This window comes from Callithrix jacchus, chromosome 5 (assembly GCF_049354715.1).
Source record: "Callithrix jacchus isolate 240 chromosome 5, calJac240_pri, whole genome shotgun sequence".
Classification (NCBI taxonomy): Eukaryota; Metazoa; Chordata; class Mammalia; order Primates; family Cebidae; genus Callithrix; species Callithrix jacchus.
In genome coordinates, this window is record NC_133506.1 from 94312284 (window position 1) to 94337154 (window position 24871).

The 24871-nt window shown below is 38.4% G+C and overlaps 1 protein-coding gene across 6 annotated transcripts in view; it reads left to right on the top strand.

Annotated features, from left to right (window-relative positions):
• Positions 1-24871, top strand: part of VMP1 (vacuole membrane protein 1) — a 129824-nt gene that overhangs the window by 26071 nt on the left and 78882 nt on the right. For 3 of the 6 annotated variants that reach the window (XM_017972482.4, XM_008996953.5, XM_008996952.5), the window contains 3 exons: positions 2745-2880; positions 4698-4788; positions 6339-6449. In XM_017972482.4, coding sequence (XP_017827971.1) covers positions 2745-2880; positions 4698-4788; positions 6339-6449 — 338 coding nt within the window. The remainder of the gene's footprint in view (positions 1-2744; positions 2881-4697; positions 4789-6338; positions 6450-24871) is intronic. The other 3 variants (XM_078373682.1, XM_078373683.1, XM_078373681.1) reach the window with 1 other exon arrangement.

The following is a 24871-nucleotide window of genomic DNA, read 5'->3' on the forward strand; positions in this document are numbered from 1 at the left end:
TTTGTTTTGATTACCATATTGCCTTGCAGAGGACATTTTCCAGCAGTGATCTGTCTTTCGGGTTACTTTGATTGTCATTAAACTTGGCAATTTCACCAAATGTTTTAGGATTTGGAGATGGGCATGGCATTCATCATAGTGTCTTCCCATTAGGAGCTTTTGTGTGCTATTTTTTTCTTTCCTTTTAGCAAGCACATACATTTGTATATTCTTCCTCTACTGCTCACCCCATTGGAATTTAAAATTAACGTTAGCATGTCATACTTACTCTTTTGTACAGTGTGTTTTTTATTTAATATTTTCGAGATTGTGCTATAATTGTACAGGAAAAACTTATTCTTAGGCTGGGTGTCGTAATTCATGCCTTTGATCCCAACTATTTGGGGAGGCCAAGACAGGATTGCTTGAGCCCGGGAGTTTGAGACTAGCCAGGGCAACACAGAGAAACCTGATTTCTACAAAAAAAATTTTAAAAATTTGCTGGTCGTGATCATATGCACCTGTAGTTCTAGCTAGCTACTCAAAAGACTGAGGTAAGAAGATTGTGTGAGCCCACAAGTCTGCAATGAACTATGATCATGCTACTGCACTCCAGCCTGGGCAACAGAGGGAGAACCTGTCTCAAAAAAAAAAGTATTCTTTATTATGGCTGCTTATTATTATTCATTCCATTATATGAGTGTGCTATACTTTAATCACTGTTCTGTCCTCTATTGGTAATATTAAAGTTATTATTTTTTGTTAGTACAAATAATGCTTCAGTGAATAAAGTTGTGCAAGTCATTTCACCTTATACCTAATCATTCCTAGAAAAGGAATTACCGGTTTACAGTGTATATGCATTTTGTCTCAGGTACAGTGGCTCACACCTGTAATCCCAGCACTTTGGGAGGCCAAGGTGGGCAGATCACTTGAGGTCAGGGGTTTGAAACCAGCGTAGCCAACATGATGAAGCCCCATCGCTACTAAAAATACAAAAAAAAAAAAAAAAAAAACTAGCCAGGTGTGGTGGCAGACACCTGTGATCTCAGCTACTTGGGAGGCTGAGGCAGGAGAACCGCTTTAACGAGGGAGGTGGAGGTTGCAGTGAGCTGAGATCATGCTGCCACTGCACTCCAGCCTGGGCGACAGAATGAAACCTGTTGCAAAAAAAAAACAAACAAAAGCATTTTGTAATTTCAATAGATGATGACAATTATAGCTATTATTGGACACTTACTAAGTGTTAAACTCTTCTGAGAACTTTACATATATGAACTCATTTAATCCTTACAATGACCCTGAAAAGTATGTACTATTGTTATCCCCATTTTACAGAAGAGAAAACTGAGGCACAAAAGTATTAACTAACTTGCCCAAGATCACATGATTAGTAGAAGGGAGAGCCATGATTGGAAACAACTGGCTTGCCTCAGTATTTTGAGATCTAAACCACTTTGTTCTGTAATATGACACTAGGTTGATAGAATGACCTTCATAGAAGGTGGACCAATTTAGACTTATTTCAGTAATTTCCCCAAAATCTATAACTCTATCCCAAATTGATCTACTGGATTTTCAGTACCATTTCTTTAGGACACCCTCTACAAAAGGTTCTGATGTTTGTCAAAGCAGGGAGTTGGCAAAGAGTAAGCATTTTCTCTTTTTGTCTCAATTGTTCTCTAGGTAACACTGACTAAGAAATAGCAACTATAATATAGTAGTCCCCCCTTATCCATGAGGATACATTCCATTACCCCCAGTGGATATATGGAAAAACACTATGTTGTTCTGTATATAGTAATGGGGTAACATATACAGTGTAGATGTACTAAAACAGGTCTTGGGCTGGATGGCGCAGAACTGGCGAGATTTTATCACACTACTCAGAACAGCATATGACATAAAACTTAGGGCCTTGGCTGCAGTAGCTCATGCCTATAATTCCAGCACTTTGGGAGGCCAAAGTAGGAGAATCATTTGATGCCAGGAGTTTCAGTTAAGCCTAGGCAACGTAGTGAGACTCCATCTCTATAAAAAACAAAAAGGTGTGCAGTGGTGCATACCTGTAGTCCTAGCTACTTGGGAGGCTGAGGTGGGAGGATCACTTGAGCCCAGGAGTTGTAGTTTAAAGTGAGCTGTGATCATGCCACTGCATTCCAGCCTGGGCAACAGAATGGAGACCCTCTCTCTTAAAAAAATAAAAATTAAATTTAAAACAATAAAACTTATGAATTACTTATCAGAATTTTTCATTTAATATTTTCATATTATAGTTGACCGTGGGTTACTGAAACTGTGGATAAGGGGGAACTACTGTCATTCATCTTTCGATGTTGAGTTTGGACTAGGTGCCCTTTTTTTTTTTTTTTTTTTTTTTTTTGAGACAGTCTTTCTCTATCACCTAAACTGGAGTGCAGTGGTGCAATCTCCATTCTCTGCCTCTCGGTTCAAGGGGTTCTTGTGCTTCAGCCTCCAAAGTAGCTGGGATTACAGGTGTGTACCACCATGCCCAGCTAATTTTTGTATTATTAGTAGAGACGGGGTTTCACCATGTTGGCCAGGCTGGTCTTGAACTCCTGACACCTCAAGTGATCTGCCTGCCTTGACCTCCACAGGTATTAGTTGCCGTTTTCACAAGACTCTAGACTTACTGTTAGTTGTTACTTGGGAGATAAGCAAAACTCTTTTTATGTAAAGTGATTGAAGAGAGTAAACATAAATGTTAGAAATTCTGTTTTAATCTCTGCACTGTTGTTTTTCAGACCCCTCTTCAATGAATGAAAAGAAGAGGAAGGAGCGGGAAGAAAGGCAGAATATTGTCCTGTGGAGACAGCCACTCATTACCTTGCAGTATTTTTCTCTGGAAACCCTTGTAATCTTGAAGGAATGGACCTCAAAGTAAAGAGTCTTCTCCTACTACTTTTTAAATAAACTTCACTTCTTAATTTTAAAAATCCTCAATAATTTCTTACTTTCTGCCCTCTGCTCCATCAAAATGGATTAATTACATTTAGAATATTATCATGCAAATATATTTATTCTCCTTTGTTTAGGTTGAAGAAAAATAGATTAGGGAAACATATTGCTATTTGCTGTTGCTTACTAGATTATCACAGTTGTCCACTGTGTTTTCATGTCGAATCTGCAATGGAGAACACTGAAAAATATGATTTATATTTTCTCTCCTGATTTTACCATAAGGAGAAATCAGGCCTGTGTACTTTAGATACACTGATTCTGTAGCAGGACAAGGTTCAGCATACGTGGCAGTTTTACTAATAGTTTGAGCCAATGAAAAAGCACTCTGCCATGGAAATGTGTTCTATCTTTAAATTTAGTACTTGTAAGTCCTGTTTCAAGTACCATAAAGAACAAGTTGAACTTTTACATGCTTTATCTTCTGTCACGAACTTCCAAGTTACCTGTACTATTATCTTACATTTTTATTGTACTAAGAGTTTATCAAGTACTTTGTAACATTTTCAGCTGATTTTGATCCTTAGGCATCTCCATAAAGAAGCTAAAACAAATTTATCATTATAAACATTTTAGACCAGGCACAGTGGCTCAAGCCTGTAATCCCAGCACTTTGGGAGGCCAAGGCCAGTGGATCACGAGGTCAGGAGATCAAGACATCCTGGCCAACATCATAAAACCCCCTCTCTACTAAAAATACAAAAATTCGCTGGGCGTGGTGATGTGTGCCTGTAGTCCCAGCTACTCAGGAGGCTGAGACAGGAGAACCACTTGAATCCAGGAGGTGGAGGTTGCAGTGAGCTGAGATTGCACCACTGCACTCAAGCCTGGGGTGACAGATTAAGACTCTGTCTCAAATATATATATACACAAAAATTAGCCATGTATTTGGCCAGGTACAGTGGCTCTCACCTATATCCCAGCACTTTGGGAGGCAGAGGCAAGCTGGTTGAGACCAGCCTGGCCAACACGGTGAAACCCCATCTCCAGTAAAAATACAAAAATTAGCCGGGCGTGGTGGTGGGCGCCTGTAATCCCAGCTACTCGGGAGGCTGAGGCAGGAGAATCGCTTGAACCCGGGAGGCGGAGGTAAACTGAGATCATAACGCTACACTCCAGCCTGGGTGACAGAGCAAGACTCTGTCTCAAAAAAATAAAAAGGTAGCTGGTCATGGTGGTATATGCCTGTAATTCCAGCTACTCAGGGGCCAGAGTCAGGAGAATCACTTAAACTCAGGAGGTGGAAGTTGCAGTGAGCTGAGATCACACCACTGCACTCCAGCCTGGGTGACAGAGCATGACCCTGACTCTGAAAAGAAAAACTAATAATAATAGTAAGTAAATAAAGATTTTAAAAACAACAAACAGAATCAGATTGGTTAAGTGTCTGGCCCAAAGTGCAACATGAAGGGTTTCTGACCCAGGTCCTCTGACTTGAAGGCCAGTGCTCTTTCTATTATAATGCTTCTCCATATTACAAGTTGAGGTTTAATAAGATCAGGCTTTGGGTAAGGGAAGGGTACAATGGGGTTTATGATAAGAACTTGGGTTCTATGCCTGTGTATCTTCTCTTGACCCCCTTCTGCTCCTCCAAGAGGCTATGATGTTTAAGGAAAATAGCTCAGCCCAGCTGAGCTGGATAACCTAACTGCTTCAACAAGAAATTGTTTTGAGAATGATGAACCCTAAAAGTGAGACTGTGGGATATTTCTTTATTTTTTTTTTAATTTGTTTTTAAGATTATGGCATCGTCAAAGCATTGTGGTGTCTTTTTTACTGCTGCTTGCTGTGCTTACAGCTACGTATTATGTTGAAGGAGCACATCAACAGGTGAGAGGTTGAGCAATTCTGTTTCTAGTCTTGCACATTCCCTAGTTCTCTAATCCCAGTTTCAAATGGGACAGATGTGGGTTTTATAGAATTTCTACCCTCAACATTATCTCGTAGCTAGTATGTCAAATGTTTTACTTTTAAGGGCATACACTAAAAATATTCTTGTGATGTTTTATGGCTGCTGAGCATTTATATTTGGTATATGTGATTCATTTTACCTTCAAAATTTTTTTTTAAGACGGAGTCTCACTCTTTCACCCAGACTGAAGTGAAGTGGTGCAATCTCAGCTCACTGCACCCTCTGCCTCCTGTGTTCAAGTGATTCTCCTGCCTCAGCCTCCCAAGTAGCTGGGACTACAGGCATGTGCTACCACACCCAGCTAATGTTTTTGTATTTTTAGTAAAGAAGGGGTTTCACCATGTTGGCCAGGCTGGTCTCAAACTCCTGACCTCAGGTGATCTCCCTGCCTTGGCCTCCAAAAATGCTGGGATTACAGGCCACTCTGCCTGGACCTACCTCCAAAGATTTAAATGTGACTTTCTTGAAGGTTTTCAGTTACAGTAGCATGAATTCGTTAATCACTTCTAAAGTTTTCTTGTTTTCTCTAACATACTTTTATGATCCATCCAGATAGATAGGCCTCTCATCTGAAGTTGATGATTAAGTTTTATTTGTATAAAAAGACAGATTTGCCAGGGACAGTGGCACGTGACTGTAGTCCCAGCTACTCCAAAGGCTGAGGTGGGAGGATCTCTTGAGCCCAGGAGTTCTGGGCTGTAGTGCACTATGCTGATCAGGTGTCCGCACTAAGTTCGGCATCAGTATGGTGATGTCCCGGGAGCAGGGGCAACCTCCAGGTTGCCTAAGGACTGGTGAACCAGCCCAGGTTGAAAACGGAGCAGGTCAAAACTCCCATGCTGATCAGTAGTGGGATCAGGCCTGTGAATAGCCACTGCACTCCAGCCTGGGCAACATAGTGAGACCCCATCTCTAAAAAAATTAATAAAATTTAAAACAATAAAAAAGAAAAAGACAGGTTCATTTGCTTATAGTCCACAAGTACAATATTACTGATGGGAATAGAGGATGCTTTGTTAACCTATTTTGTTAAAATAGCAAACATTAATATATTTTAACAGGAAATGGTTCTAGAATGGTATTTTAAAACAGTTTACTGCCAATCACAGAGAAGTTTTTATAGTTCTAAATGTATTTATTTTAAATATATCTAAAATTATCCTCAAAATTATCTTATTTGTAATTTGCTTTTTCCTGTGTCTTGTAAAGAGCAGGACTTTAAATGTTTAGAAAAAAGACTTTTATTAAAGGTTTAGAAACAAGTCCTTTATTCTGGTTAGATGAATTTTTTTGTCATCTTTGCCATTGTATATTAAAGAAATTAGGCCTCTTCAGTGGGTTTTTTATCTTATTATTTTTTTCCTATTTGAAACTTATTGTAGTTGGTTTATTTAATTTTGATGACAGTTTCTAAATACCACATTTCTGTATAAAGAATTCATGTTTTCACCTCATCCCTTTTTTTCAGTATGTGCAACGTATAGAGAAACAATTTCTTCTGTATGCCTACTGGATAGGCTTAGGAATTTTGTCTTCTGTTGGGCTTGGAACAGGGCTGCACACCTTTCTGCTTTATCTGGTAAGAATAACTTTCTTTTAATAAGCAAAAATGGGATTTCCTATCTTTTTTGGTGCTTTTACTTCAGAAGTTAAAACTCTAAGATTTGTTTTAATTGCTTTTGTGTTTTGTAAGCATTCTGATCCTCCAATCATTGCTTTAAATTGGACTTGGAATTCTGTTTTGTTTTTCCGTTGAGGTTTAGGATTTTAAAAGTCAAGAGAAAACCCCAGTTAAGCAAATAAGGTTGTTTATTTAAATTGGTTTACCTGGAATTTTTTTTTCCTTCTAGATGTAATTGCTTACGCAATTGTTATTTTAGTAGATGAAGTCAACTTAAATGTACAAAATTCTATGTGAGAAATGATGTCTTCCTTTATATCCTCTAACATCATATACACACTTGCATACTTATTTTGGTATTCTTACTGAATGTCACTGGTGGAGTATTAACATGTAGAACTAAATGCTTTCTTGAGCCCTTTCAAGCAAAGTATAAAAAGTGCCCCTTCTGAAAAATATTCTTTTACTAGTTGAAATAAGAGAAAATGAAGATCAGTTTTCCTTTGAACATTCAAAAATATATTAGAATAATGTCAGAGCTAGAACTAGGGAGAGGTTGAGTTGGACACTAAGGGCACAAAATATAAATAGGTACTGCTAGGGTCATGCAGATAGATACAGAGTAGATGAGTAAGTACCCCATTAAATTTTGTGCCCCATGTGCCTTGCTTGTTCACTCTGTTCCTGTTCCTAGATAATAAATTGAGAACAATTCCATATTTGAAAGCAGTTTGATCTTCATTAGGGAAAAACAGGTGAAAGGGTATCGAGTAATACTCATTGCTGAATAAAATTCATCACTACCATATATCATTTCTCCATGTTTATGGGAGTTTAAAACTTGGAACGTTAGAGTCATGTTCATGTTTGCTTGCTGATTTAACTCAAAACAGGGACATAAATCCTAGGGAAGTAACCCATATCACTGTTTTCTAACAACTGCATTCGTAGTAGATAATACTACATTTATTAGTAGAGGTTGAGGGAGAGAGGAAAAGAAGGAATTACAGGTTACAGGATACTTTTCTGTATCCTGTTAGTCTCTGTCCTCATATTCCTTGGGAAAACTAGCTTAAGAAACTCATTTGCAGCATTTAATTAATTGGAAGCATCTGAAAAGCAACCCACATAGCAGATTATGCTAAATGTCTGAAGAGATTCAAATTATGGCTCAAGCCTATAATTCCAACATTTTGAGAAGCCAAGGCAGGCAGATCACATGAGCCTAGGAGTTCGAGTCCAGCCTGGGCAATACATCTCTACAAAAAAATACAAAAATTAGCTGGGTGTGGTAGTGTGGGACCTGTTAGTCTCAGCTACTTGGAAGGCTGAAGTGAGAGGATCGCTTGAGCCCAGGAGATAGAGACTACAGTGAGCTATGATTGCACCATGCACTTCAGCATGGGTGACAAAGTGAGCGCTTGTCTCAAAAAAAAAAAAAAAATTATTTTAAATGCCCTAAAATTAAGTATATGTAAAACAGCCGGATCTGCAATTTATGAATATATAATCCTGGCTGTAGTGTGGGAGATAGATTGAAGGTGGGAGAGAAGAGGAGCAGTTAGGTTAATCCTTATGAGACACACTAGCTTCCCAGGAGGTAATAGGAAGAACGGATAGCTAAAAGAACTTGTAGAGAGAAGTCAAGCAAAGTGAAGACAAAAGATGGTATAGATTGATGTTTTAAAAGATTGCCTGGAATGGCAATAGCACTTAGGGTGAAAAAGGACAAATTAGAGAGAAATTTTAGAAGTACAACCAAGAGTGTGGTACCTTGATATAGAGGAAGAAGAAATCAAAGATAACTCTTGGATTTCTTTTTGTTTTAGTTTTTAATATATTTTATGTGTATTTAAGGCATATAACATGATGTTCTTAGATACAAAGATACATATAGTATAAAATGGTTACTATTGTGGAAAAAAATTAACATATTCTTTATCTCACATAGTTGCCCATTTTTACTCCCTGTGGCAAGAACAGCTATAATCTAGTTTAGCAAAAACTGAATGCAATACATTATTATTAACTATAATCCTCACAATATATATAACAGTACATTAGATCTTTTGACTTGTTCCGCCCGAATGTTTCCTACTTTGTATCCTTTGATCTACATCTCCTTTCATTTCTCTGTATAAATGAGATCATGGAACATTTTTCTGTGTAATTATTGGTTTTTTATTTGGGAAACTGAGTAGATTTTGATGCGATTAACTATATAGAAAACAGTTATATGTTCACTTATTCATATTTATAAGTATGTGAAAAGAAAAATTTAAAGGTATACTGTAATTATGCTGCAAGTTAAATGAGATCTTTACTTTATTCAGGTAGGTTGCTGGTGCCCGTGGTTAAATGGAAAGAGAAGAGAAATTTATAAGGGACTGAGAACACATATAAAACAAACAAAAAAATTATTAGAGCTGGGCACAGTGGCTCATTTCTATACTCTCAGTGCTTTGGGAGGCCAAGGCAGGAGGATCACTTAAGACCAGGGGCTCAAGACCAGACCTAGCAAGATGCCGTTTCTATAAAACACATAAATAAATAAAAGATAAATAAATTAGCTGGGTGTGGTGGCATGTGCCTGTGGTCCTAGCTCCTTGGGAGGCTAAGAAGGGAGGATTGCTTGAGCCTAGAAGGTCAAGTCACAGTGAGCTTTTATACTACTGCACTTTAGCCTGGGTAACAGAGTGAGACCTTGTCTCAAAAACAAAAATAATAATAATAGGCTTTATTGTTTAGTGTAGTGTTAGGTTTACAGAAAAATTGAGCAGAAAAGAGAAAGGGTTCCAATACACCAGGGCTCCCTTATCCCCAGGCTACAGACCGGTACTGGTCCATGGCCTGTTAGGAACCAGGCTGCACAGCAGAAGGTGAGCAGTACACTAGCAAGCAAGTGAAGCTTCATCTGTATTTGCAGCCACTCGAATTACTGCCTGAGTTCCAGCTCCTGCTACATCATTCGCAGCATCAGATTCTCATAGGATCTCGAACCTTATTGTGAACTATATACAAGGGATCTTGGTTGCATGCTCATGAGAATCTAATGCCTGATAATCTGAGGTGGAATAGTTTCATCCCAAAACCATCCCCCACTTCAGGTATGTGGAAAAATTGTCTTCCACAAAACTGGTTCCTGGTGCCAAAAAGTTGGGGACCACTGCCATACACCTTTCCCCACCACTCAGTTTTCCCTATTATTAACATCTTGCATTAGTGTAATTTATTTGTTACAATTGAGGAACCAATATTGATACATTAACTAAAACCCATAGTTTATGGGATTTACCCTTTGTGTGTTGTACAGATCTATGGGTTTTGACAAATGCATAATGTCATGCATATACCTATAGTATCATACAGAATAGTTTTACTGTCTCTTACTGTGCTTCACCTGTTTTTTCCACTTCCTCACCTGCCCCCAAGTCTTTTGCAACCACTGATCTTTTTACTGTTTCTATAATTTCGCCTTTTCTAGAAGGCACTATAGTTGGAATTATGGGGTATAATCCTTTTCTGGCGGACCTCTTTCACTTTGCAATACACATTTAAGGTTTTTCCTTGTCTTTTTCCAGCTTGATACCTCATTGCTTTTCATCATTATTTAGTAATATTCCACTGTGTGATGTACCACCACAGTTCATTTATCCATTCATTTAATGAAGGATATCTTGTTTGTTCCCATGTTTGGCAATTATTTTTTTAAAAAACTGCTATAAACATTTGTGTGCAAATTTTTTGTGGAATGAGTTTTCAATTCATTGGAGTAAATACCCAAAAGTTCTACTGATAGATAATAAGTATTAATTACTAAATATAGAAAAAACTTGGCTTGTTTAAGGTTGTTTACTAACCTTTTATTCTTCAACCTTGCTGTAATTGCTTAATAGTAAGACTTTTTTTGATGATTCCCTAGGATTTTCTACATAGATAATTATGTCATCTGTGAACAAAGACAGTTTTCTTTCTACCTTCCCAATCCGTATACCGGTTATTTCCTTTCTTGTCTTGTTGCATTGGTTAGGTTTTCACTGTAATGTTGAAGAGGAGTCATGAAAGGGCTATCCTGCCTTGTTCCCAACCTTAATGGGAAAGCCTCTAGTTTCTTACCCTTAAATATAATGTTAGCTGTAGATTTTTTGCAGATATTATTTACCAAGTTGAGGGAGTACCAAGTCTGTGGTATTTATTCCTGTGGGAAGATTTTGTATCCTGACCTTACTGAACTCCAGCCATATTATTTGCTTTGATCAATGAAATGTGAGCAGAAGTGATAGATATTGCTTGAGATCTTTGGGTTGTTTGTTATAACATCATAATCTAGCCTATCCTGACTGATAGACAGCAAACATTTTTTGAATGCTTACTAGGTGGTAGGCTCTGTGATCATCACTTTAAGTGAATTATCTCACTTAGTCCTCCAGTCAGTAACCAGTAGTGTAACTAGTGTAAACACTTTAATTAATAAGCATAAACTATTTACTTGTGAACTTTGGCAGAGAAACTAGAAGCAAAGCAAAGTCAAAGGTTTCAAAATTTGATCCATGTTTTTACTTAATAGTAACAATTGCAAATAATCTCTGGTTAGTTTTTTTAAGCATTTACCATTTTCTTGTTGATTAGTGATCAACAGAGTTTTATGCTTATTGGTGACCATTTCTTTTCTTTTATATGTGGGAAATGCAGTTGTGTTTAGGATGTCCTAATTACACCTACTTTCATTTTCCAGTCTTAATATAACCCTCACTTAGGGAAATATGACCTTCTCATGTTCTGCTATGTGCTGAGGAAACAGGCACCTCTGCCATATACCCATATAACTAACCCTTAATAAAGAGAATAAATGATTATGTTGGGAGAGTAGTCTGGTGAGAAATATGGGCCTCCTTTTGACAATAATTTGTGGTGAAAAACCAATTTTAACAGAGATAAAAAATGTAATTCATTCTTCATTATGAATCTCTTTACTGGAAATCATAGCTTGAAAGTGAAATAAGAAATTTGTTTCTGAATAGGCAAAATTTTTGAATTAGGTTTTTTGAAATTTGTATTTAGAGTGAATGATTCCTAGAGTCTGGAAGGTATTTTTTTTTTAAGTATCATTTAGTAAATTATAATTGGTTTTATACTAAATAGTCATCTAAAAGACTTACTGAATTTCTTAAAACATTACATACCTGTGTGTTTGGCTTTAAAATGGAGAATTTGTCTTAAGCTTATTAGTAAACAATTGCATTTATCTTTATATTTTTATTTATTTATTGAGACAGCGTCTCACTCTGACACCCAGGCTGGAGTGCGATGGTGCGATCTTGGCTCACTTCAGCCACCACCTCCTGGGTTCAAGCTATTCTAGTGCCTCAGCCTCTCAAGCAGCTAGAATTATAGGCATGCACCACCACACTCAGCTAATTTTTGTATTTTTAGCAGACACGGGATTTTGCCGTGTTGGCCAGGTGGATAAAATTGAAAGGTTGTAACTTGAAATTAAGATGTCTTGGAAGTCCTCATCACTTCTTTAAATGTTATAAGTAAAAGTTAGTAAAGTGTAAATCAAGTAATTTGCAGAGACCAAGTACCTAACCCAAAGGGACAAGTTAAAATACTGTTTATGCAAGAATAGTGGTTGCTAGCCAGAAAGGAGGAGATGAAGGGAAAGTAAATAAATTCTATCTGCCCTTGGCTTAAGGAGAGATGGTTGGCCTACTAGGTTATTTGGTTTGTTCTATTAATTTTAATAGTTAAAAAGTAGGTTAAGGCTGGGCACAGTGACTCACAACTGTAATCCCAGGACTTTGGGAGGCCAAGGCAGGTGGATCACTAGGTCAGCCCTGGGTAACAGAGTGAGACTCCATCTCAAAAAAAAAAAAAAGTGGATTTCAGGAGGCCTGTTAATTTCCCAGAGCACTATATTTGTTATGTATCATTGTAAATAAGCTTTTTTTTCTAGCAACAAAGAACCTGTAGTATTCTTCAGATTCTCCAAAGACTGAAATGTTAAGAACCATTCTTCTAGAACTTTTTAGTAACATATCTATATTTGGCTGCCACTAGGTGGCATTGCTAATACAGCCAATATAGTATTATATTTGCATTTTCTAGTCTGGATAAATATATGTGTGTAGAGCAACTTCACCCAAAAACCAAACCATCAAATGGCACTACGAAACAAGGAGACATGTTCTATTATTTACCTGTATGTCTGCCTACCTAAAACCAGTTTACACATGTAAGTAAAAATGATGTTGCTTTTTTTTTTTTTGAGACCGAATGCCTGTTGCCCAGGCTGGAGTGCAGTGGCGCAATCTCAGCTCACTGCAACCTCTGCCTCCCAGGTTGAAGCAATTCTCCTGCCTCAGCCTCCTTAGTAGCTGGGATTACAGGCACCTGCCACTACGCCCTGCTAATTTTTTCTTTTTTTTTTTTTTGTATTTTTAGTAGAGATGGGGTTTTACCATGTTGGCCAGACTGGTCCCAAACTCCTGACCTTGTAATTTGCCCTCCTCAGCCTCCTAAAGTACTGGGATTACAGGCGTGGGCCACTGCACCCAGCCTAAAGTGACGTTTCTTAATAGTTTCTCACATTCATTCATTAGCTAGTTCTGTAGTTAATTGCCTTTCTGGCCAGCTTATACCTGTAATCCCAGTACATTGGGAGATGGAGGCAGGGGGATCACTTGAGGTGAGAGGAATTTAAGACCAGCCTGGGCAACATAGCAAGACCCCATTTGTTGTTGTTGTTGTTGTTGTCGTTGTTGTTTTGGTTTTTATTTTTTTAAATATAAAAAGTCGGGGTTTCACCATGTTGGTCAGGCTGGTCTTGAACTCCCGACTTCAGGTGATCTGCCCGTCTTGGCCTCCAAAGTGCTTGGATTACAGGCGTGAGCCACCACGCCTGGCTGTTGTTTTGTTTTTTTGAGATGGAGTCTTATTCTGTCATCCAGGCTGGAGTGCAGTGACACGATCTCGGCTCACCACAGCCTCTGCCTCCCAGGCTCAAGTGATTCTCCTGCTTTAGCTTCCCAAGTAGCTGGGATTACAGGCTTGAGTCACTTCTGCCCGGCTAATTTTTGTATTTTTACTTGAGACAGGTTTTACCACGTTAGCCAGGCTGGTCTTGAACTCCTGACCTCAAGTGATCCACCCACTTTGGCCTCCCAAAGTGCTAGGATTACAGATGTGAGCCCCAGCGCCCAGCCAAGACCCCATTTCTTTGAAAAAAAAAAAAATTAATTAGCTAGGTGTGGGGGTGTATAGAACGAGACCCTCTATCTAAAAAATTAAGAGTCAGACTTTTCTTCTTTCATTGTGATATACATATTTACATGCAGGTCGGAACTCCTATGGTATGCCCAGTGTCAGATGTAATAACAAACATACTAACTTTAAGTCCAATCTTTGATATTCAATAATATGCAAGTGATTGAAACCAATTTTGTTATGAGAGTAAAATCTTTCATTCCTGTGATAGGAAATAGGGCCTCTTCAGAGTAAACCAACTAGGTTTGAATGTCTAGTACAGTATTACTAGATGTGTGATATTTGGCAAGTTTCTTTTTTTTTTTGAGGCAAAGTCTCACTCTGTTGCCCAAGCTGAAGTGCAGTGGCACGATCAGTCTTGGCTCACTTCAACCTCCACCTCCCAGGTTCAAGCAATTCTCCTGCCTCAGCCTCCCAAGTAGCTGGGACTACAGGCACTTGCCACCATGCCCAGCTAATTTTTGTATTTTTAGTAGACATAGGGTTTCACTATGTTGGCCAGGCTGGTCTCAAATTCCTGACCTCATGATCTGCCCACCTCAGCCTCCCAAAGTGCTGGAATTACAGGCGTGAGTCACCTTGCCTGGCCCATCAAATTTCTTAACTTTTAAACCTCAGTCATTCAACTGTAAATGGGAGTGATAATAATAGCACCCATCTCTTAAGACTGTTTTGAGAACTAATGAAGTAACTTGTACAATATTCAGCTCAGTACCTAGTAAATATATTCGGTAAATCATTGCCACTATTATAATTAGCAATATTGCTATTCTTACCCTGATTTATTTTTGAAATGTAATAATTTTCAACTTACATGCTTTAGTTAGTCTTAACAAATTATACAGAACATTTCCTACAACTGATTTCAGTATAGTGTTATGTCATAGCATGATTGAAAACCACTGATATTTCATTTACAACAAATGATGACTAGGCAATTTGGACCAACTCTCTAATACGAACGTTTCTTAAAAGAGTAGGTAAATTTTTAAATATATGTTTAAAGGTATCATACAGTTAAAAGAGAGTAAAAGAATTACAAGACCAATATCTAAGTTACACAGGAAACCCAAAGAAGAGAGACTGGCCAAGGATAGGCCCTGATAAACCTGCAGACTTTGAATTGGAAATCTAAAGGACCACACTTTAAAAGAAATGATGAACTAGATCTAAATCAACCTTCATAGATACTGAAGCTCAAATTTAAATAATCTTACTGTTTTTTCTTTTTTTTTTTTTAAGACAGAGTCTCGCTTTGTCACCCAAGCTGGAGTGTAATGGTGCAATCTCAGCTCACTGGAACCTCCACCTCCCGGGTTCAAGTGATTCTCAGGCCTCAGTCTCCCAAGTAGCTGGGATTACAAGCATGCACTAGCATGCCTGGCTAGTTTTTGTATTTTTAGTAGAGAAGGGGTTTCACCATGTTGGCAGGCTGGTCTCGAATTCCTGACCTCGGGTGATCCGCCCACCTCAGCCTCCCAAAGTGCTGTAGTTACAGGCATGAGCCACTGTGCTGGACCTCAAGTTTAAATAATCTTGTTATCTGCTTAGAACTGTAAGTGGCCCAGCCCATCTACCCACTAGAGGCAAACTTGTCTGGAGGAAAATACAATTGTTCTGTTTTATGTTACCTCTACTGTAATGTAATGTAAAACAGAATCTTTGCAAAGCCTATAAGAGGAAAGACAGACAGAGTAATTGGACTTCTTCTTTGGCAAAATAGTCTATTCCTAACATCTAAGTCTTATTTGTAGCCATTGATGCAAAATGACCTAAACTATATAAAGCTTTTCCTAATTTGCGTAATAGTTTTAAATATTAGTACATCTCTTTATTTCTCCAGCAAATAAAAGTGCATCTACTTCTTATTCTGCAAAGAGCATTTTATTATGCTCTTTGCATTCAGTTTACTTAATTTTAGACAAAAAAAGGCACACAGTAATTTTTTTTTTTTAATGTAGTTTCTCGATCTTGTTGCCCAGGCTGGAGTGCAGTGGTGTGATCTCACTGCAACCTCCACCCCCTGGGTTCAAGTGATTCTCCTGCCTCAGCCTCCCAAGTAGCGGGAATTACAGGCATGAGCCACCACACCCAGCTAATTTTTGTATTTTTAGTAGAGGCAAACGAGGTTTCACCATGTTGGCCAGGCTGGGCTTGAACTTCTGACCTCAGATGATCCACCTGCCTCGGCCTCCCAAAGTGCTGGGATTACAAATGAGAGCCACCAGGACTGGCCCACAATGAGTAATTTTAAAAAAAAGGTTTTTCTTTTTTTTTTTTGAGACAGATTCTTGCCCTGTCGCCCAGGCTGGAGTACAATGGCACAATCTCTGCTTGCTGCAACCTCTACCTCCCAGGTTCAAGTGATTCTCCTGCCTCAGCCTCTGCAGAAGCTGGGCTTACAGGCACATGTCACTATGCCGAGCTAATTTTTTGTATTTTTAGTAAAGATGGGGTTTCGCCATGTTGGCTAGACTGGTCTCAAACTCCTGACCTCGTAATCCGCCCATCTCAGCCTTCCAAAGTGCTGGGATTATAGGCTTGAGCCACTGAGCCTGGCCCACAATGAGTGATTTTTGAAATCTTTCTTTTCCAGCATATACTAATATGCTTATGTCTCTGGTTTATCTTCATAGTGAGGTATATTGTACTTTGAGATAAAGAATATTAAATAAATTAGAAATTAATAGCATTTGTAAACTGCACTTCCTCTGTTTTTAGTTATTATGCAGGTATATTTTTTGTTCATTTATTTGATATCTACCTTGAACAAATTTTGCCTGGCAAGTAGTGCAAGTTACAAATTTCATTCATTTATCTTATTTGAGTTTATGTGTAGATTAGGTGCAAAAAACTTCTGTGGCTGGCAGATTTTTCCAAGATAGCACCTTTTAAGCACTCTTTTTGCATATTAGTTCCCCAGAATCCATTGACAGATTTATTTTAGTCCTAGCAACCATTCAGGTTTCCTTTCAGAAGATCCAATACATAAGCAATCCAGGAATGCTTATTTACTCTCTAATATGGTGGAAATTCTATCCAGAGTAAGAATAGCAAGTTAATGTCTGCATAAAGAGAACATAGCTGCAGTTGACCACTTTGGTTCATCTCTATGCACCCTGATTTTATGAGTCAAAATTTCTACCTTAATAATGCTCTAGACCGGGCGTGGTGACTCACGCTTGTGATCCCAGTATTTTGGGAGGCCGAGGCTGGTGAATCACCTGAGGTCAGGAGTTTGAGACCAGCCTGGCCAACATGGTGAAACCCCATCTCTACTAAAAATACAAAAATGAGCTGAGCGTTGTGGCGCATGCCTGTAATCCTAGCTACTTGGGAGGCTGAGGCAAGATAATCACTTGAACCCAGGAGGCGAAGGTTGCAGTGAGTGGAGATTGTGCCATTGCACTTCAGCCTGGGCAACGAGAGCAAAATTCCGTCTCAAAAAAAAAAAAAAAGATTGCAAAAATTAGCCAGATATAGTGGTACATGCCTGTAATCCCAGCTACTTGAGAGGCTGAGGCAGAGGAATCGCCTGAACCCAGGAGGCGGAGGTTGTACCACTGCACTCCAGTCTGGGTGACAAGAGCAAAACTCCATCTAAAAAAAAAGTCTAACCCAGGGCTAGAGGGCATACTTTCTCTTTTTCCTTTTCTTTTCTCTCCTTTTCTTATTTGAGACAAGGCTGGAGTGCAGTGGCACAAATATGGCCCACTATAGTCTTAATCTCCTGGGCTCAAGATATCCTCCCACCTCAGCCTTCCAAGTAGCTGGGACTATAGGTGTGCACCATTACGCCCAGATATTTTTTTTTTAGGGGTAGAAATGGGGTCTCTCCATGTTGCCCGGGCTGGTCTCAAACTCCTGGGCTCAAGCAATCCTCTCGCCCCAGCCTCCTAAAGTGCTGATATTACAGGCTTGAGCCACTGTGCCAAGCCTCACTTTTTCTGTAAAGGGCAGATCCGTAGCTATTTACACATCATGGGCTATTCAGTCTCTGTGCAACTACTCAGATCTGTCATTGTAATGAGAAAGCAGTCATAGACAGTACATAAATGAATGAATATGGCTGTTTTTCAGTAAAACTTTATTTATAAAAACAGCAGGCTGGATTTGGTCTGCAGTTTATAGCTTTTTAACCCCTGTTCTAACTCATTGAATGGCAATAGTATACCAGAAGAGACATATTGTGCCTGGAAACCTTAATGAGAGCTAGCTGTCTTCTAAGGATTCTTATATGGTGTCTGTGTATTTGGTTCATACATTTGCCAAATAAATACTATCATCTGTCTCTCCTTGATTAACATGATGCTTTAGAAAACAATATAGTTGTGCATAGGTTTGAGTTGTATTTAAAAAACCATTAAGAGGAAAGAAACCACTTTTTATGAAGAGAAGCAGAAGAATTTTTTCTAAACGAGCTGTCTGATGACAGCGAGATTTGTTTCCAGTTTCATGTAACCATTGGTATGCTCAATTCCTCTTAAATACCGGATTTTACAACATTGCAACATTTTGAGGAATAGGTAACTTGCAGATGAAGTTTAGATGTCATATGTAGGATGAACAGGTCTAAAGATCTAAGGTACCATAGTTGTAAAATTATAATGGATTAGGGATCTTTGTAAGGTAGAGTTTTAGCTGTTATTTTTTTAAAAGTAGCTATGTAAGATGATGGATATGCTTTATGATTAATTTGCTTTACTACAGTATAATCATTTTGTTGTCTACATGTATACTATAACATCATATTGTAAGCCTCAATTATGCCCAATAAAATTTATTTCTGAAATGTTTAGGCCAGGTTCAGTGGCTCACACCTGCATTCCCAGCACTTTGGGAGGCCAAGGCAGGAGGATCACTTGAGGCCAGAAGTTCAAGACCACACCAACCTGGGCAACCTAGTGGGACCTGGTCTCTACAAAAATATATTTTTTTAATTAGCCAGGTGTGGTGGCATGCTCCTGTACTCCCAGCTATTCAGGTGGAGCTTGAGGCTGAGGTTAGAGAATCGCTTGGACCAAGGAGGCTGTGATTGCGCCACTGCACTCTAGCCTGTGCAACAGAGTGAGACTCCGTCTCAAGAAAAAAAAAAGTTAGGTTGTACACAATTAGGAGAAGTGATTGGGTTATTTCAGCAGCCACCTTGTAATTATTTCCCACTAACAGAGAAATGTGATTCATAATTCTGTAAATAACCAGGTTAACAAAAATAGGAACTTTGGTACTTGAGTATGAGAAATGTATTCTGGACATGCTCCCTACATGCATGTACATTATTATGATTCATCAAGGTATAAGACAAGACGATTAAAGAGCCATTTGTAAACTCTATGTAACATTCAGGATTTATAAAGGCTGTTCTTTTTTTTCTTTTTTTTTTTGAGACAGAGTCTCACTCCGTCACCAGGCGCCAGGCTGGAGTGCAGTGGCGCAACCTTGGCTTACTGCAACCTCCGCCTCCCGGGTTCAAGCAATTCTCCTGCCTCAGCCTCTCCAGTAGCTGGGACTACAGGCACGCGCCACCACGCCCAGCTAATTTTTTTGTATCTTTACTGACGGGGTTTCACCATGTTGGCCAGGATGGTCTCGATCTCTTGACCTCGTGATCCACCCACCTCGGCCTCCCAAAGTGCTGGGAAGGGCTGTTCTTAATAATAACAAGGAGAGAAGTCCATCAGCTACAGTTTATTCTTTTATATAATGTGATGTATGTACAGCTTTTGACACTAGGTGGAGCAGTTTCCTGGCAAAAGGTTTCACAAAGCCCTGTACCCCTTTCAATCAAGCCCAACTTCTAGACAAAGAACTGTAAAGAAAAGAAAATCTATCAACAATCATTTTATAATTTTAAAAGATACCCAAATATTTGGCTCTGAGTAGAAGGCTGAGTATATTTTATGATTTTTCTGTTTGCCATATATTTTAACCATTGGATTTCCTCACAATTGAAGATTTAAGTAGGAGGGATTTTCTCATGTTTTAAGTGTTAGAGTTCTACTTTCACTTGAAAGTAGAAAAGTCGGGGAACTACTCATTTATATTGTAGAATAGATCAGGTTTTATTAGAAGCTGTAACATCAAGGTATTATCCTTTGAATGATATGTCAGCCATTTGTTTAATAGAACCATTTTTATAGAAAAAAATACCTGACTCTTTGTTATAAATTAAATATAAATAAAGTTGTGAGATATGTGCCCCTATGTAAGACTCAGCAGCCTGTTTCTGCTTTAAAGTTTGGGATTATTTCATTACTAAAAATTGTGTTAAAATTGTACATTTATCTCTAAGTACAGGTCAATGCACAAAGAAAAACAAAAAATATATACATTTTAAAAATCTGCCATCTCATACTCATGACACTGTCTGTATATGGCACCCTAAGGAAAAAGTGCTACACTTCTTTTTCTTTTTTACCTGTAGATGTCAAGGAATTTATTTTACACTTTTTAAAAAGCTGTTTTTTCCTTAGGTATAGACATTCTGATACTTTTTAACTGTTGACTGTTGCTGAAAGTAAATGTTATTTGGAAAACTACATTGATATGGGTTGAAATAAAATAGTGATATAGTTTCAGTAAGTGAAATATTGTAGTAGTTGTTAATACCATGAAGTGGAATCATTCTTTAAAAAAATGTTAACCAGCTTCTTCCCTATCAATTCAGCTTGACTTCTGAATATTGCTTTATTGTTCACTTGTCTATCCTCCTTTTAAGACAAAAAAAGGAAGGAATTGCCAGAAGTTAAGGCTCTGGTATGACTTGCTACCAGACCCTCATAACTATGGCTGTAAGTATGCAGTGACTCAGTGCTGTTTCAGGAAGACCAACAGACCCTTCTTAGAAAAAAATTTATTTGCCTTTTGTTTGATGAGGGCATGAAAGCTCTTCTCCCCATCATTCCCTAAGGAATGACTCATATATTAACTCTGCTGAGCATCACCACATCAAAAGAAGAAACCAAGGTCTTCAGGACATTCGGCTGGGTTTTTGCCAAGCAGAGGGGGTATGCACAGACTGGGTAATTTCCTGCCCTTAAGTTTATTAATGTGTGTGTAAATTGAAGCCAAGAAGATTTAGTTTAGCTTAAGTTTGTTGTCAGACATACATTTTAAACAATTTATACTAGCCCCACTTTTTTTTTTAACAGCTGTCTCATAAATAAATAGCCCATTTCACCTGAAACTTAAGTCAACTGTATGATCAAAAGTTGCTTGGGTCTAGAGAACAAAGGTGAAAATGCTTTGTGTGTGTGTGTGTGAGAGAGAGAGATGGTGACTCACTCTGTCGCCCAGGCTGGAGTACAATGACGCGACCTGGACTCCCTGCAACCTCCATCTCTTGGGTTCAAGCGATTCTCCTGCCTCAGCCTCCTGAATAGTTGGGATTACACGCCACCACACCTGGCTAAGTTTTTGTATTTTTAATAGACACAGGGTTTCACCATGTTGGCCAGGCTGGTCTTGAACGCCTGACCTAGAGTGATCCACCCACCTGGGCCTCCCAAAGTACTGGGATTATAAGCATGAGCCACCATGCCCAAGCAAACATGCCTTTTAACATGGATTAATTCAATATAATAAAAATAGTTTCAAAGGCAGAATTTATAACTTGGAGCATGAACTGATACTATACAGTTTATATTTATTTTGTTTTGGCCAGCAATTTTATACTTGTACTTTTTTAGTATAATCTCATATTTCTACCTATGACCTGGGTAACAGGCATTATTAGGTTTTGTGTTAAACAAAGGAGAGGAAGTAGAAGTTACTGACAGTAATTTACCAACAGATTTAGAAAACTGAAATCTACATTAATGCATGCCCAGGTTACTGCTTTTTCACAGTGTGTTTCTTTGGTTTTTGGTTTTGTTTTTTGTTTTTTGTTTTGAGACAGGGTCTTGTTCTGTTGCTCAGGCTGGAGTGCAGTGGCATGATCATAGCTCATTGCAACCTTGAACTACTGGACTCGAGTGATCATCCCATCTCAGCCTCCCAAGTAACTGGGACTACAGGGATATGCCACCACACTGGGCTAATATTTTTTCTTAGTAGAGATGGGATCTCACTGTGTTGTTCAGGCTGGTCTTGAACTCCTGGGCTCAAGTGATCCTCCTGCCTCGGCCTCTCTAAGTGTTAAGATTATAGGCATGAGACACTGTTCCCAGCCTGGACTGCATTTTGTGAAGAGAGACCAGAGGCATAACTTGGGACCTTCTTCACAAAAAGAATATAAACACTGGTTAAACTTGTCAGTGCCCATTGGGAATCGACATTTTATACTCTAGCCTTCTAGAATTATTTGCTGTAGACTATAACTGTGTTTTCTGACTCAAATGAGAAAAACAATGATTAAAAAAATTCTGAGAAGAATTCCTGTGTTTGCAAAAGGGTTTCTGAAGTCCTCTGAAAGAAAACAAAGGTTTTGCAAGTCATACAAACAACCATTTGTCATCTTTTTTTGTTTATTTATCACCCAGATATTCCTAATGAATCACATTCCAGACTAACCACTGACTGCTTTTGTTCCTTAGTGAAGAAGTGTGACAAATAAATGTTTTCCCAGTGAATCAGAACAGGATTCTTGATTTTATTACCTTTGCCCTAAACTTTCCAGACAAAACTAATTGGAAATTTTGCCTTTGGGATCTCACTTGACTTCTGTGTATAGATGATGGATTAGGCTATGAATTGACATTACAGATGTTGTGCAAACAACTCTAGTCTTTAGGAATGTTTTATCAGTTCTAAGGGAGCCGTCTAGAGTGGAAGAATGTCTGTCTCTTTTGTCTGCTTGTCTTCCTTAAAAATACTCATACACACACACAACACACATACTGTACTCTCAATGTGTTGTATTCTTCATCTTGGTTGATAAATATACTTGCCTAAATTAGGCTAATAATTAACTAATACGACCATTTTTAGGTCTTTCGTTTTTAAAAGATGTCTCTGTAAGAAAGGACCCTAAAGTAAACCCAACAGTATTCTGTCTGTGGTCTTTTGGATGGTATACTGTTTTTCTTGATAAAACATAGACATGAATATAACCTTTTCAGTCCTTTAAATGCTACAAAGTGTATGAAGAAGGTATAATTATAGTAAATCATGAGCTGCTATAGTATAAATCCAAAGAACTTGAAAAATTCAAAATCCAGAAAATTGTTTACTTACTTAAAAGTAAGCATCAGCGTGTATACTTGTTTATCATTTTACTAATATGATTTTTTCACAAATTAAAGTATGAATATATTATTCACCCCTTTCTTACTGTGACCCTAATTAGTGTTTGTGGTACAAGGATTTATTTCTCTGGGTTTACACAGATACTACATTATTGTCAGAAAACTACTTAAAGCTCTTCACTACCAGATGAGGATGGAGAGAGATATATATATGGTTTTATATAATTTTGCCCCTCTAGGACAATTTTTTTTTTTTTTGAGACAGTGTCTCATTCTGTTACCAGGCGCCAGGCTGGAGTACAGTGGCACAATCTGGGCTCACTGCAACCTTCACCTCCTGGGTTCAAGCAGTTCTCCTGCCTCAGCCTCCCAAGTAGCTGGGATTACAGGCGTGTGCCACCACGCCCAGCTAGTTTTTGTATTTTTAGTAGAGATGGGGTTTCACCATGTTGGCCAGGATGGTCTCAATCTCTTGACCTCGTGATCCACCCGCCTCGGCCTCCCAAAGTGCTGGGATTACAGGTGTGAGCCACTGTGCCCAGCTGACAATTTTTTTTTTTTAATTCTAAGTTTCTCTTAATTAGAAGAACTAGTAGTATATTATTATTCCTGAACTAGTAGTATATTATTATTCCTGAAGCTAGAGTAATAATTGATTACATAGAATTATCTCAGCTCGGTTTTTTCTGATCACTAAAACTCACGAAAGAATGTAAATCATGGAAATGTAACTTTTTAAGCTAAAAAGAGTTTTAAAAAGATAAAATATCTTTTTCCACAAATACCTACATCTGCTCTTATTAGAAATCTTACCCTTTGATCTAAGAACGATTTGCTGTCACCCAGACATACTCTTGCCTAGCCAAACACTACATCTTTTATCCTGGACCAGGCAAAATTATTCCATTACCAATCTTTGGAAAATATAATGTAATACTGCTCATCAGAGTAGATATATGGAACTTTGAAATGAAGCAAATCCAGATGTCCAATAAGTCATAAATAACAGAGCTATCTTGTTGATTTGACTTCATCTAGAATAACTATCCTGAGTTACCAAAAAAGACCTTTATTTGCAACTTTTTTATTTTTTAAGACAGTCTCATTCTGTCGCCCAGACTGGAGTGCAGTGACACAATCTCAGCTCACAGCAACTTTGACCTCCCAGACTCAAGCAGTCCTTTCATTCATTTCAGCCTCCCAAATAACAGGGATTACAGATGCACACCACCAGACCCAGCTTTTTTTTTTTTTTTTTTTTTTTTAAGAAATAGGGTCTTGCCATGTTGCCCAGGCTGGTCTCAAACTCCTGGGCTCCAGTGATTTTCCTGCCTCAGCCTTCCAAAGTGCTGAGAATACCGCCGTGAGCCACCCTGCCTGGCCTATTTGCCACTTTAAGAAATACTCCCTATATTGATGTTTACCTTGCCACAAGTCACATCCTTTAAATGCATTCAAACTCATTTTATAGCACAGCATATGGTCTGTCTTCACAAATGTTCCTTGTGTACTTGAATATATATTTGGCCCTTATTGGGTGGGATTTTCTATATTATTTAAGTCTTCTGTGCCCATACAATTATCAATGTAGTTGTTCTATCAATGTGGGATTTTCTATATTATTCAAGTCTTCTGTGCCCATACAATTATCAATGTAGTTGTTCTATCAATTAATGAAATATAAATGTTGAAGTTTTCAGCAATGTATGTGCCAGGCGTGGTGGCTTACTTCTAATCCCAGTGCTTTGGGAGGTCAAGGCAGGAGGATTCCTTGAACCAAGTTTGAGACTAGCCTGAACAACATAGACAGATCCTGTATCTATTAAAACATAGAAAAATTAGCTGGAGCCAGGTGTGGCAGCTCACACTAGTGATCCCAGCATTTTGGGAGGCCTCGGTGGGAGAACCCCATGAGCCCAAGAGTTTAAG